The sequence below is a fragment of the Chiloscyllium plagiosum genome, chromosome 38, assembly GCF_004010195.1.
Source record: "Chiloscyllium plagiosum isolate BGI_BamShark_2017 chromosome 38, ASM401019v2, whole genome shotgun sequence".
Taxonomy (NCBI): domain Eukaryota; kingdom Metazoa; phylum Chordata; class Chondrichthyes; order Orectolobiformes; family Hemiscylliidae; genus Chiloscyllium; species Chiloscyllium plagiosum.
The window spans coordinates 9769986-9784983 of record NC_057747.1 but is presented as its reverse complement, the minus strand read 5'-3'; the positions used below and the strand labels follow the sequence as shown (position 1 = coordinate 9784983).

The 14998-nt window shown below is 41.2% G+C and overlaps 1 protein-coding gene across 8 annotated transcripts in view; it reads left to right on the top strand.

Moving 5' to 3' along the window:
• The window catches only part of ptpn20 (protein tyrosine phosphatase non-receptor type 20), a 414663-nt gene that overhangs the window by 316763 nt on the left and 82902 nt on the right, over positions 1 to 14998 (top strand). For 5 of the 8 annotated variants that reach the window (XM_043678810.1, XM_043678805.1, XM_043678808.1 and 2 more), the window contains 4 exons: positions 6883 to 6933; positions 8607 to 8681; positions 9400 to 9461; positions 9750 to 9911. In XM_043678810.1, the coding sequence (XP_043534745.1) occupies positions 6883 to 6933; positions 8607 to 8681; positions 9400 to 9461; positions 9750 to 9911 (350 nt within the window). The remainder of the gene's footprint in view (positions 1 to 6882; positions 6934 to 8606; positions 8682 to 9399; positions 9462 to 9749; positions 9912 to 14998) is intronic. The other 3 variants (XM_043678806.1, XM_043678807.1, XM_043678809.1) reach the window with 3 other exon arrangements.

The following is a 14998-nucleotide window of genomic DNA, read 5'->3' as shown; positions in this document are numbered from 1 at the left end:
AGCATCAGAGGCTGAGGGGTGACTTTATAGAGGTTTATAAAATCCTGACGGGTATGGATTGGGTAAATAGCCAAGTTCTTTTCCCCAGGGTAGTGGAGTCAAACTAGATGGCATATGTTTAAGGTGAGAGAGGAAGATTTAAAAGACCCCTAAGGGGCAACTTTTTCAGGCAAAGAGTGGCGCGTGTATGGAATGAGCTGCTGGAGGAAGTGGTGGAGGTTGGTACAATTGCAACATTTAAAAGGCTGGGTACCTGAATAGGAATGGTTTGGAGGGATATGGCTCAAATGCTGGCAAATGGGATGAGATTAATTTAGGATATCTGATGCCATGGATGAGTTGGACGGAAGGGTCTGTTTCCATGCTATACAGCTCGATAACTCTATGTGGTGTATGTACACCCACAGCTCTATAAGGGAGTGTCTTCCAGGACTTTGACCATATGGCATTGAAGGAATAGTGGAATGAGATTGAAGGGGTGATAGACCTGGGGTTAACACAGGAACAACAGCCAGTAACAAAAGGGACACCGATTCAGGAATTCACAGGTAAAATAAAAGCAGAAACATCTTCACGTCTTTGAGGGAGGTGATGACTTAATGGTATTTATTGTTAATCCAGAGACCTGGATCATGTTCCAATTTGAATCCCCCCCCCCCTGGCAGATCATGGAATTTGAATTTAAATTTTAAAAAATTGGAATTACGAGTTTAATGAATCCATTGCCAAATGTTGGAGAAAAACCCATCTGGTTTACTAATGTCCTTTTGGGAAGGAAACGGTCATCTTCGCCTGGGCTGGCCTACATGTGACTCCAGACCCACAGCATGACTCTTAACTGCCCTCTGGGAAATTAGGAATGGGCAATAAATGCTGCCTAGCCAGTGATACCGTCATCCTGTGAATGAATAATGGGAACAAAAAGCACAAGTCTTGTTAATTATGCAATGACCTACAGGATTTATTCAGCTGCACTGAAGTTTCATGAGTGGAAAGAGCATGAAGGGTGAAAAGGAAAAAAAGGAAAAGTAGATAGACCGATGCATTTGGAGCAGAGGGAAAAGAAGGCATGATCTGAAATATAGGAGTGGTATTAGGGAAGACTTGCAAGGCACTAATGGGAGACTGATGCATTGAAAGAGGGAGTTCAAGTTGTGATGTTAGAGGTGTAAATGCAGCCATACAATGGTAGAGCAAAGAACGAGGCCATTTGACCCATCATGACCATGCTGCCTCTTTGAAAGAGCAATTCAATCAGCCTTACTCTTCTGCACTTCCCTCAAAGTCCTCCCAAGCATTCATCCAATTCCCTTTTGAAAGTTACTGTTGAATTTGCTTCCCCACTCTTTCAGCCTGCGGAGTTAGACTATCGTCACCAGCCATAAAGAGTGAAATTTCCTCATTCCTCCTCTAATTCTAACACAACTGGACAGGGTGGATATAGGGATGATGTTCCCGATGGGGGGGTGTGTCCAGAACCAGTCTGGGGATTCAGGGAGGGCCATTTTGGATGGGGATGAGGAGATATTTCTTTACCCAGTTATTTTAAATCCATGTCCTCTGGTTACTGAATCTCTTTCCAGCTTTTCCCTTCTTATTCAACCAAAACCCTTTGTGGATTTGAACACCTCTGTTAAATCATCACTTAACCTTCTCTTGTTCTATAGAGAACAATCCCAGCTTCTCCACTCTCTCTGTGCATTCAATGTCCTTTTTTGCCTGATACCATTCAACCGGATCTGCTCTGCACCTTCTCCAAGGCTCTTTCCTAAACTGCATAAGATGAAATAAAGCACTACAGATGAGGCTTAAACAGCAATTTAGAAAAGATGAGAATGCTTGATAAGGTAACTGCACAGAGGCCGTTACCCCATCACTGGGTCACCCTATATTTACATGTGTGTAGTACTTGATACTGGTCTGGCTCCCTCAGAGCCAGCTCTCAGAGTGAGCAGAACCTCTGGCACTCCTGTTTATATCTGTCTGTCAGGGCTCCCTGATTGGACCAAATTGACAGATGCAATCGGGGAACTCACATTATATGAGGTCCACCTCATTACAATCGCTAGCTCATAGAAACATAGAAAATTGGAGCACGAGGAGGCCATTCGGCCCTTTGAGCCTGCTCTGCTATTCATCATGATTATGGCTGATCGTCCAACTCAATAGCCTGATCCTGCTTTCTCTCCATAACCTTTGATCCCATTCGCCCTAAGTGCTATATCTAGCTGCCTCTTGAATACATTCAATGTTTTGTCATCAACTATTTCCTGTGGCAATGAATTCCACAGGCTCGCTACTGTTTGGGTGAAGAAATGTCTCCTCCTCTCCATGCTAAATGGCCCACCCCGAATCCTCAGACTGGTTCTGGACACATCCACCATCGGGAACGTCTCCCTGTATCTACCCTGTCTAGTCCTGTTAGAATTTTATAAGTCTCTATGAGATACCCCCCTCATTTGTCTGTTCTTCAGCGAAAACAATCCTGACCTGGTCAATCTCCCCTCATACGTCAGTCCCGCCATCCCTGGAAACCTTCCCTCGAGAGCAAGAGCATCCTTCCTCAGCAAAGGCGACCAAAACTGCCCACTGTATTCTAGTTATGGCCCCACCAAGGCCCTGTATAACTGCAACAACACATCCCCACTCCTGTACTCGAAACCTCTCACAATGAAGGCAATATCTTGCAATTCGACTTATTACCAAATAGAAAACAATCTGTTGTAGATATGATTCATTTTGGTTCAATTCAATTCAGTTCTGGAGCAAGTATAATTGTAATATACTGTTAGGGGGAGAAATCAGCAGGTTTTCATCGGGGGGTTAGACCTCAGACTAATCAGCTGAACTCACTGATGAAGGTTGTTTAAGTGAGTTTCACTGGTTCAAATCTGTCCCAGGAGGAGGCTGTCATCTCATGTGGAGTGAAGTAAATGAGATAGAGCTGTCTGAACTCTGGCAGTGATAATGGAGGTGTAATTTAAGCTTCACTCACTGAAGACAGTCTCATTGCGTGGGCGCATACTGGAGATAGCTCCATGCTATTTCTCTCAGTGCCAGGCACCTTTTTGGTTTTGCTTTAGATATAAGAAAGAAATTATGTCAGAGATCAATTGACTTGCTCCTGGCCGTGACATCAATCAATCAAATTATTTCTGAGGAGAGCCTGGAAGAACTTATTGCTTTTCTCACTGGCGTTTGAATGTGTTAGGTCAGCTATTCATTCCATAATTTCAGAATTGTCATCAACCTGTAATGTAGCTTAACCTCTTGTCATGTTAGTTCACCTTAATATTTTAATGCTGATTTGAATATAAAGGAGTTGGTGCCAGTTGTTAACAGATCAGTGTATTCCCTCAAGAACCTACAAACAATAGCTCATGCTGGTCATGTTGGCTGCCATTGACCTGGAGGTCGCCAAATTGCTTTTTATTTTAGTACAGGTCATTCTGTAAGAAAGTGAGTTTCATCAACGCGAATTTACTGTAACATGATTGACGAATTGGGGATGCTGTTTCCATAGCGCAAACTTTTAAAACATTTATAACGTGCACAAAACGCAACCATTGCATTCTAGAAGTACTGATCGTACACATACCTACCAAAAATTTAGGAATGGCTGTAAATAAAAAGAAATGTATGAGATAGGAGCAAACTATTCAGTCCCTCGAGTTTGCTCCACCATTCAATATTCTGATTATTGCTCATTTCTGCCTACTGTACGTTTCACCCCGTGTCTAACCAAGAATCAACCTACCCCTGCCTTAAAAATATCTACAGACTCAGCTTCCGTTGCCTTTTGAGGAAGAGAGTTCCAAAGACCGATGACCCTCCTGGAGAAAAGCTTTCCTCTCATTAGATGGGCGACCATTTATTGTTGATACAGTGACTTTGAGTTCTTGGCTCCCCCAAGGCAGGAACTGTCCATTCCACTCTGTCAAGGACCCTCAGGATCAAAAGATGACAAAGAATGAGCAGGGACTGAGACTAATACAGGCTTGATGGATGAAATGACCTCCTTCTATGTTGTAAGCTTCTACAGAAATACACATCGATGAAAACATCCTGCATTCCAGAAGAACACCTCTCACTGAGAAACACTTTCAATTTAAAAACGTCAATTCTGACGTTGGCATGGAAATCCTTGAGTTAGGCCTCTTGTGCTGCTAGGCTGCTCTGCTGACATTGCCAAGGGACATATCTGGAACAGCTACATGAGAATGAGTTTCATGTGAGGTGGAGGAAGGAGGTGATTTTAGACAAGTTCAAGGAATGTTGTGGCATTAGCCGCTATAAAGGAAAACATGGAACCTAGTTGGATGTTGCATTTTTGCCTTGGCACCTAAGTTACCAAGGTGTGGGAGCTTCTGAACTATCTTCAGACCAGTTGGAAGTTTCAGCTCATTTTTACCTGAAGTGATCTTTCGTTGTGGAGTGGTTGCAATAAACACAGAACACCTTCTTAGTTTGACCAGCATGACCATTAGGAGGGAGACCTGGCCTTCTGGAAGGAGTAATTAAAATAATTTACACTTGTTATAGTAAGGAGATTTTAACAAAAGTACTGTTTGACTTGATTTCCAATATGAAAGGCACAGAATTGCACAAGCAACTAAATTACAAAATACAAACCTTTACTGATTGTGAAACCTAGTATTAGGTATCACACACAACAGAAATTTCTGGTAAGGTTCAGCAGGTCTGGCAGCATCTGTGGAGAGAAATCAGAGTTAACCTTTCAAGTTTGGTGACCCTTCCTCTGAACTTCTGAGGGCAGTTCTAAAGAAGGGTCACCGAACCAGCAGCATTAACTCTGACTTCTCTCCACAAACACTGCCAGACCTGCTGAGCTTTTCCAGCAATCTCTGTTTCTGTTTCTGATGTCCAGCATTCGCAGTTCTTTCCGTTTTTATTATGTTTCACACAACTGTGTAATGTACCAGAGCTATATTTGTAAGAGATAATAGCCCACCCTTACTTGGATACAGCAATATTGTCTGGTTGTGAATCACACAGTCGACTCATTTTTGTTTTGAAAGGATTTCCTCTCTATTTCTTGCCCAGTCCTGCGGCTAAACAGTGGTAACCCAAACCCCAGAATCTCAGGAAAATTGAAAGCCTCCTCTGTGATGGGGGGAGGGAGCGAATTAGGGGGAATCAACACTGATTATTCAAAAAACAACAGGTCAGGTTGTTGGAGAATTTATAATCAAAATTGCTGATGTAAATGAGCACAGCTCCATCTGTCACTGGGGATAACCTTATAAATATTCAGTATCAACTTTAGGTAATTTGTGAGTATCAATGATGGAGTAGTTACTTATGCATCAAATGGCTTTAGATCCAAGCGTTATAAAAGGAGTGCGGTTTAGTTTTAATCCCAAATAGGTTTTTGTGGCAAACCTCATGAGGATTCTTTGGTTCTAAATTCAGACGCATGTAAACCACTGGAGTGACAATCTGTGAAAGTAGCACATCTCTTCACCCCTCTCTTTCTTTCTGAAATTAGGACAGGCTCTGACAACTGTCAGTGCATTGAGTGTAGGAGTTGGGATGTCATGTTGTTGCTGTACAGGACCTTGGTTAGGCCACTTTTGGAATACTGCATTCAATTCTGGTCTCCCTGCTTTAGGAAAGATGCTGCTCAACTTAAAAGGGTTCAGGAAAGATTTACGAGCATGTTGCCAGGGTTGGAGGGTTTGAGTTAATGGAATAGGCTAGGGTTTTTTTCCTTGGAGCATTAGAGGCTGAGGGGTGACCTTATAGAGATTTATAAAATAATGAGGGGCATGGATAGGATAAATAGACAATGTCTATTTCCCAGGATAGGGAAATTCCAAAACTAGAGGGCATGGGTTTAAGGTGAGAGATAAAGGTATAAAAGGGACCTAAGGGGCAAACTTTTCACTTAGAGGGTAGTGTGTGTTTGGAATGAGCTGCATGAGTGTCACAAAGCTTGTCCATTTTTTTCTAAAAGCTGTTCCTTGGCTCAAAGATACTCTGACCTTGATTTTTTTTCAAAGGGGTAATAAACCGGGCTGGGCTCCGATCAGTCTGGTTTGGTACAGAGATGTAAAGGATGTTGAGAGGCCTTTTGTTTATATGTAAACAGATAAGATTTCAGACCAAAGTGGTCATGGTTTAGAAGTGACCTGTATAACGAAAGGGGAGTGGTCTGCTCTCTAGCCAGCTGAGCTGAGCTGAGATGAGCAGTTTTAGATCAGCCTTGAGCTGGTAAGAAGTTCAATAGGGAGCTGGGTGGAAACTCTCCCTCTCTCTTTCTGCCCTTTAACTTCAACCTGTAAGCATGTGTTCCATTTATACTGGATTTATAAAGGGAGTTTGCTTATTGGGACAGTTGCGTATATTCGGAACAGCATGATTAAGTCTAGCTGGATAGGCTGAGTTCTGTAGGGGTTCTTTATTCTGTTCATTGGGTTTCATTGTGCAATTTTGTGATTAATTTTTGTCTGTTTTAAAATCTAGTAGTCAACCTCGCTAATTTACTCGGGGTTATTTTCACTGTACACTTACCAAAATAAATTGCTAAGTTATGGTCTGAGCTGCCTGCTTGAGTGGTCTGGCTTAGTCCATAATACAGAGGAAGTGGTGGAGGTTGGTACAATTATAACATTTAAGAGGCATCTGGATGGTACATGAATAGGAAGGGTTTGGAGGGATATGGACCAAATGCTGGCAAATGGGACTAGATTAATTTAGGATATCTGGTCGGCATGGACGAGTTAGACTAAAGTGTCCGTTTCCATGCTGTACATCTCTAAGACTCTATCTGTTACTTTCTACATCCTTGATCCTGTTTTGCCTCTATCCTTTCTTTCATGACTGTTCTGTCTTCTTATCTTTTATTATCTTAATTTTCAGGAGGTGCGAGCAGAAAGAAAGCTAAGAAATGTTTAGCGCTAAAAGGCAAGTGTGAGTATTCTGATTGAGAGATTGCTGTGTTTCTGTTTCCCTATCTCTATCATTTAACGATGCTGCCTAAAACCAAAGCACCTCTGAGCACATCGCACTTTGCAATAACTTTTGACATCTATGCATTTGTTCTTGGAAACAAATAGACCACTTATTATGTAACCCACAACAAAATGGGTAGATAAACAACAAATTTCCCCTTGTTGCTGGATGGATGGCTTTGGGTATGGACACTGGTGAAATTCTGCTCAAACAAATGTTCTCTGGCCTTTCAAATCCATCGTAGTCAGAAAACAGGACCTACATTTCACAATGCATCACAGCCGTTACCACTGGTAATGACTCAAACACCCATATTGATGTGTCTGGAGTGAGGTGAGATCAGCTCACAGTCTGAAACAGATCTGCAAGCCCAGATCTAGTAATGGTAGGAACAGCAAGGAGTTGGCACATGTTGTGTAACGGTATGAGGCCCATTCTGATCAATATCCTTTGTACTGTCCACTAGAATGGTAACATACAGAGTTAGTGAGAGAAGAACTCAGAATCTTGAAGGAGTAAGACCTACAATCTCATTGTCTTTGAAACCATGTCTATCATATTAATGTAATTCATGATTAGTTGCTATGTCACGGGAAATTGTTTGTGATAAGAGCCTCTTTTGGTTCCATTTCCAAGTGGTTTTCTGCTATTTAACCAAACCAAAGGTGTTCTGTAAATCTTTATCAGGAAAGAGGATGGTGACTATAAATCTGTTAGGTAGCCCATACCAATATGATGATCACTGGTGAGGATTTCCCTCACTATAGCACACTTGTCATTTTGCATGAGTATTTATTGCAAGAATATATGCCATGGATAGAACAGGATAAACCAGCTAATCTGTTTGATCTTTCATCAGCGTGTCACACCTCAAACCTTGTCTTTTGTAAGGACAGTGACAGAAAGCTCAATTGGTGAGGGTCTGAAGGAAGATTTTAGGTTAGGCCCTGTCACAATGTCCTTCCTGGAGCGATCTACATAAACGTAGTGAACACTTGAAGAGGTTGTGTTAAATGCAGCTGAAAAGTAATATCTTCAACCATTATCAGTGCTCCTAGTGGAATCACCCAACAAAATAATTTAGAATTATTGAATCCCTGAAGTGTAGGGGCACACCATTTTAGCCCACACTAACCCTCCGAAGAACATCGTACGCCACTACCATATACCCCTGCATTTCCCATGGTAACCCACCTTGCCTGAACAATTTAATTTGGTCAATTCACCCAATCTGCGCAACTTTGGACTGTGGAAGGAAACCAGAGCACCTAAAGGAAACCCACCTACACACACAGGGAGAGTGTGCAAACGCTACACAGAGGGTGGAATTAAACCTGCGTTATGAGGCAGCAGTGCTAACCACTGAGCCACCCTAATTACTTAGGAGAGTAAAAGTGGTTGAAAAGTTGATGCTATGAACCTGATGCTTGCTTAATTAAAAGCAGGGAGTTACAAAATCTGAGTCAAAAGCTTTCAGATTCATCATTCATTTGCCTTTTCCATGACCAATGAGTCACTGGGAGCAATCTGTATGGACTGTGTTCAGAGAAAGGGTTTCTGGTGCATGTCTCTGATGAGCTCAATTTTTGTACAAGTTGTGAATAATGCATGTTTTTCTTTATAAATTTAAGGCTTCACTGACCGTAAGCTGACATCCAAAGCAGGACAAAGACAGTCTGAACGAGAGAAGCAGCAGACTCTGGATGGTAAGGGAGTCTTTCCATTGTCTTAATATGGTGTTATCTATTTTCTCTTCAAATCAGTAACCAGGCAGTGCTCTGAAAAAAAAACACTAGCTGAGTTCTGGGTCCATTAAACTGCGTGATTAATTATTATCGAGCTGTGATTTCAGAGGGCATTTCTGTGCCTGACAAAGCCCTCCTGCTCTAAGGGGTTGCTGAGTAACAGCAAGCCAGGGGGCAGAAAAGCGACAGGTTGTTAACGTTCTTGTCCTGTAGAAATAAGAGTCAGCAGGTAAGAATAAAGCACAGAGTTGGAGAAGATCGGAATCTGTACAAGATTGTGAGTTATTCAAATCTCTACAGATTTTAGAAAAGTGAATTTTAACGCATGTGCATGTTTTAAGAATGAATTATTCTGGTTTAAAATATAGATTTATCGCCAAATATTTGTGTTAAGTATTCAGAGGTTTTGAAGATTCCCTCAAGGGAAAATTATATATGATAAACCAGTGGTGAAAGACATGAGTGCAGACAAATATTCAACTAATTATAAATTGGCAGTGTACCCTCTTTAAAATTGCTGAATGCTATTTTGTTTAAATATTTAGTCCATCTATTAGCAAAAGAAAAACCAAAAACAAAAATTATTTTCCTCCTTTTGATCAGGGGAGCAACTCTGTTATGAATCTCAGCCTTTTTGCCATTGGAAAGTCCTTTCTTTACATTATTCTTGTTTCTTTAGGCAAACAACCTGCAGATTATGTGCAGTCCCAAACTAATTCCACTCTGCCTGCAGAATCTGAGGTATCTTGCTTTTTAAATTCATGTCTATAAGTGCAGTGCTGCATTGGGCCTGATAGCTGTAATTATTTTACAATATTTTGCATGCAATTTTGCACACATTGCTCAGTGCAAAGTTGCCCTGTGAAGTAAGCAGTAAATCGTAGCTGAATGTTTCAAGTGGTTGTTCTTTCTCATGTACTTGTCTTGTCGATCCAGTCACAGGACACAGCATTATTGAGGACTCACGCCTCCCCAACTATTCTGGAGGTGCTGAGTTAAACCACAGCTACCATTTTTATCTCCTGGCAGAACTCAATAATCCACATTGAATTGGAAAAACCAGCAAGCGGCAGTTTGGGCTTTGCACTGGTGGGTGGTGACAATGGAACTGCTGCGCTAGTGAAGGCGATTAGCCCGGGAAGTGTGGCAGATCTGGATGGGAGACTGAAAGTGCGAGACAGTCTGTTGCAGGTAACGTCTGTTGGGTGATAAAGCCCACCTGATGGGTTGCTGTTAGTTGCACATCATGCGATTCACGTGATTCGTGACACAGATAAAGACCTGCATTTATTTAGCATCTTCCATGACCTCAGAAGGTCCTGAACCATTGAACTACATTTGGAGCACAGTCACTGTTATGCTGCAGGAAGTGTAATGGCCAATTTGTTCACAGCAAGCTCCCATCAACACCAATGCAATAATGCCCAAGTAATCTGCTTCTAATGATATTGTTTCAGTAATGGCTATTGGCTCGGACACTGCAGATAACTCTTCAAACCTTCTTTGAAACAGTGTCATGGGAATTTTTGTAATAATCTGAGATGGGACAGACATATTATCCCATCTGAAAACATCTCAAATGGGCAACCTTCCCTCTGTGCAGCACTGGATGACCAGCCTAGATTCACTCATTGAGGCTCTGGGGCATGGCTCCTTAATGTGCTACCAACGCAGTGTTTGAAAGACTCCGACAAAAGTTGCAAATTTTCCAAAACATTTGCCTCAACTTTGATGGAAGGTCACCAGGAAAGGACTGCTTGTGTTGTTTCTTTCAAGTTTTGCTCCTCACTGATGCAGCAAGCAGTCGGGAATAATAACACAGTTGTTACTAATAACGCACAAAATTATTGTACATTAAATTCTGTTTACTGTTGAACTTCATTGTAGAGTTAGAGGATAACTTCTGAGGTGGTAGTGGATAATCTGCTCTCTCTATGTTATAATATTTCTGTGTTTATTATCAATTGGAAAGTTCATGTTATCTGTATTAATTTAATAATTAGTACAATGTAGTCAGTAAAATAGACTCAGGAGTGTATTTAGACATGGGAAATTCACTTAGACTTGGAGCAATTTTGTTTCGGAAAAGTAACGGAGTCAGTTCAGTGACTCTTATTAGACAAAATTGCTGTCCTAAAAAAAGTGTTAGATGTAGCATTATAGGAAGCTGGAATTTAAAATCACGTGTGTACTCTGCATCTAACAGAAGGCTGTTTTAAATGACAGAAAGGTTTGCAAATTCTCACCATGCAGATGCATATTCACCCTTTTCCCATTATTGTTGAAGGAATTTGTGTTAAAAGAAAAGAAGCAAAGCCAATATGCTGGGATCAGGTTAAGGCAGTCCTTATAATTATCTGACTCTTGTATGTATTGGCATGATAAATGATAGAATCCCAACGGTGTGGAAGCAGGCCATTCGGCCCATCGGGTCGACATGATCCCTGCAGAAGAGCATCCCACCCAGCCCCCGTAATTGGACACTTCCCATGGTTAACCCACCTAGGCTACACATCCCTGGACACTATGGGCAATTTAGCATGGCTAGTCCCCCCGCCCATCTTTGAACTGTGGGAAGACAATCATGCAGGCACAAGAAGAATATGCAAATTCCACCCAGACAGTCAGCCAAGGGTAGAATTGAACCCTGATCCTTACCTACTGTGAGGTAATGGTGCTAACCACTGAGCCACCGTGCTGCCCATCTTATCAATAATTGTGTCACAAGGCAAATGTTACGATACAGGGCATGTATTGCAGATGTACGAGGATTCAGATCAGCTCAGAGAGACACCATCAGGTATTTGCCAGTCCAAACTATCACTTATATATTTGGACAAAAGGGAGTGCAATGACAAATTACCCAGGAGCTGGAAGCTGTAACTCTGGTGCCTCACTGCATTTTGTGTTAGAAAAGTGGGCCAGTCTTTCTGAAGCTTTGCTGAAGGCCAGTGTAAAACACATTAAAATCATCATTTGATATAAATGGTTACCTCAATGGATCATGGTCTTTTTTACTATTGCTTCATCATTGGCCTTTCTTGTGCATTTGAAACTGTTGTAGTGGAGTGGGAATGATCAGGCCTAGCTGAGTAGGCTTCTTAAAGGTAAGTGTTATTATCTGATGTTTGGTTGTCGAATTAGTTCTTTTTTGTAAACATAGTTTCTTAATTCATCTGAATTCTTGCATCAGTATTTCTCACTGTTAGGTGCTGATGTATGGATTGTAAATATTTTATTTCTAAATAGCCAAATAAGCTATTTTGCTTGCAGCAATTGAAGTGGGATTGGGATTGCTTTTGAGATACCAATGCCATTTCCTAATGCTGGAGAAGGCAAGTGGTTTCTATGGGGATAAGGAAAGCAGATACTTGACACTTCCTCATACTTGAGCCCAAAATGTGCATTATTGGCTTTATATCAGCCCTTTCATCACATCTCAGAGGAGGTATGGTGTCCTGCTTTCACCCCATAAAGGGCTACTGTGAGGCTCCTCTATTTCTTGCAACATTGCATAAACCACGGAGGCACCTCTTCCTTACTCAGTTCTTAGATCCTTTCAAACTCTTGCACTGTATCGATATATCTCTCGCCTGCACGTTCTGAAGTCCTATTCTTGCCTAACACATCTGGTAGAACACTTATTTGCCAGCCATCACAGAGTGGAGCTTTACTATTCCACCACTTTGCTGTAAAGGTTGTAGCCACACTCAGTGTTCCTTCACTTAATTTCAGCCTGGCATTGTTTTCTTCTTAATCTCAATTTAAAACCCATTTTGGAGCTTCATAAAGGTTAAGGCGGTATTTACTGTCTACACAAAGGTAAGCATGTACCTGTTGGCATCCAAGTTGGGGTGTCTATTGCTGCAAAGTCAAAGCTTTGCTCATTATTCGAATGTCCAGGCCTAATGAAATGTGGAGCCATCACCCCATTGGCTGTATTGGGTCAGGCAGTCAGAATCATCAAATTCCTACAGGGTGGAAGTAGGCCATTTGGCCCATCCCGACCCTCCAAAGAGCATCCCACCTAGACCCAGTGCCCCTTTCCCTATCCCTACATTTCCCATGGCTAACCCACCTAACCTGCACATCTTTGGACTGTGGGAGGAAACCAGAGCACCCGGACGGTGAATGAGCAAACTCCACACAGACAGTCACCCAAAGGTAGAATCGAACTCAGTTCCCTGGTGCTGTGAGGCAGCAATGCTAACCACAGAGGCACCCTCTAATAGTAACACCACCATAGTCTGACTGGACCACAGGGCTATTCTCTTGCTATTTCCCAGCACTGATTAAGCACAATTGAGGCAATGGACTATGTAAAATAAATTAAATAAATACATGCATCAGAGGAAGCAAAAGAAGGAGGATATGGATGAAACAGGAACACCAACAATCGTAAAAGACTTGGAGGAGTGACAGCAAGAAGAGATAAAACTGAACATAAGGAAGGATAGAGATTTGATGCAACATTCCAAAGCCATGGCTGTGATCCTTTTTACTGATATCTAACCTTGATTAAAGAGGATGTTTTTACTATGAATTAGCTATGTCTACAAAACACAACACAAACTCTTCTATAATTCTGAAACTCTGTTCCTCCATATTCCATTGAATCCCATTACTGTTGTGCTGTTGTAGTCCTGAAGCCAAGTCTGCAAGCTAATTGTGAACATGACTCTGAATACTTTGTTCTGCATGTGTCCAGCAAGGGAAATAAAGTAACATCAGTGATATAATCTCGTGTCACTATTTCTTTGTTGATATCTGCTAAACCAAGTGTTAAATGGTTGTCACTGGATGGTTTTCAACTCATTTGAATCAAGTAATTGGCAGCATATTTCCATTCAGTTCTGAAGAACCTAACTTTGTGTCGTACCCTTAAACTGCAGCGTATATATAATTTCGGCATTGATTGTGAGCATTGGTACATTGACACTTTTCAGCTAATTCATCCCAATCTTAGTTTGCGATTCTAAAAGTTAATCACCTGAGTTTTTTCTGAAATGGGACACCTCATGAAGTGCCCTCTTAGTCACACTAAGTTAACAGTTTTTCCCACAAAGTTGCTGAAGGTGTGCCTTAATAATGGCAAGTTAGGTAGAACAGGGCATCTTCTTAGTGAACAATGGGATCAACGCTTCACACAAAGAGATTGAAAGATTGAAAACTGACTAAAGAAAGAAGTTAAAAATCACACAACACCAGGTTATAGTCCAACAGGTTTATTCGGAAGTACAAGCTTTCGGAGCGCTGCTTTTCTTCAGCTAGCTACCTGATGAAGGAGCAGCACTCCGAAAGCTGGTGCTTCCAAATAAACCTACTGGACTATAACCTGGTGTTGTGTGATTTTAACTTTGTCCACCTCAGTCCAACACCAGCACCTCCACATTAAGGAAAGAAGGGTGAATCAGAGGGATTGAATTCAATTTCTAACCAGATACCAGATAGTGAAATGGAGAGAGAGTAAGAAAAATTGGATTATGTGAAATGGAGAATAAGATAGCTGGAAAGGTAAGAAAAAAAAGTCTAAGAATTGGCATTATTGAATTAAATTCACAACCTGCACAATTGTAAGATCGCACATTTTAATTGTTCTATTTTGGGCAAAATACTCTGGTTAACAATAACAATTATTACATTGTTAAGACAGGACTTGCATTGTTAATTCTGTGGTTTAAATTTGTGTGGTTCATTCAACGTGTGTTAATTTGCGAATGTGGGGACCTTACAAAAATCACGGGAGTTTAACAATGAGAAACCGTTCCCAGCTGCTTGTGGCTTTGTGGGGCACCTCATCACCAGCACAAGTGTTCATTACTGATGGCATGTTCAGACATGATTACCTGTTTACCCAGTTCTGGTCCTATGTGTCCAGTGTTAATGAAAGCTTGAATATTTGCTGATATGAATGACACTTGAGACTTGAATTTAACAGAGGAACAAGGTGTTACCCTAATATTGCACAATATAAGGCAATGTAAGAAGTTAATTACTCATTCGTTTTAACTCTTGTTCAGAATCAAGGCCAATCTTGTAAAGTTTATGTTTCTGCTGTCTTTTTCTTTACTTTCTTATGGAATCTGATATTTCTGGAACGTTGTTTGATGAGCTGTAACTTGTTAAGAGATTGATGTCTTCTTATGGGCAAATTATCCCAAGGCTCGGAATCATGAATATTAATGTTGCTGTTGTGTAGTTTACAAAAATGCTTAGAATGCCAAAGAGTTTCTGTGTAGCTGCTTTACCTTAAAAGTTGATATTTGAGCATAAAGCAG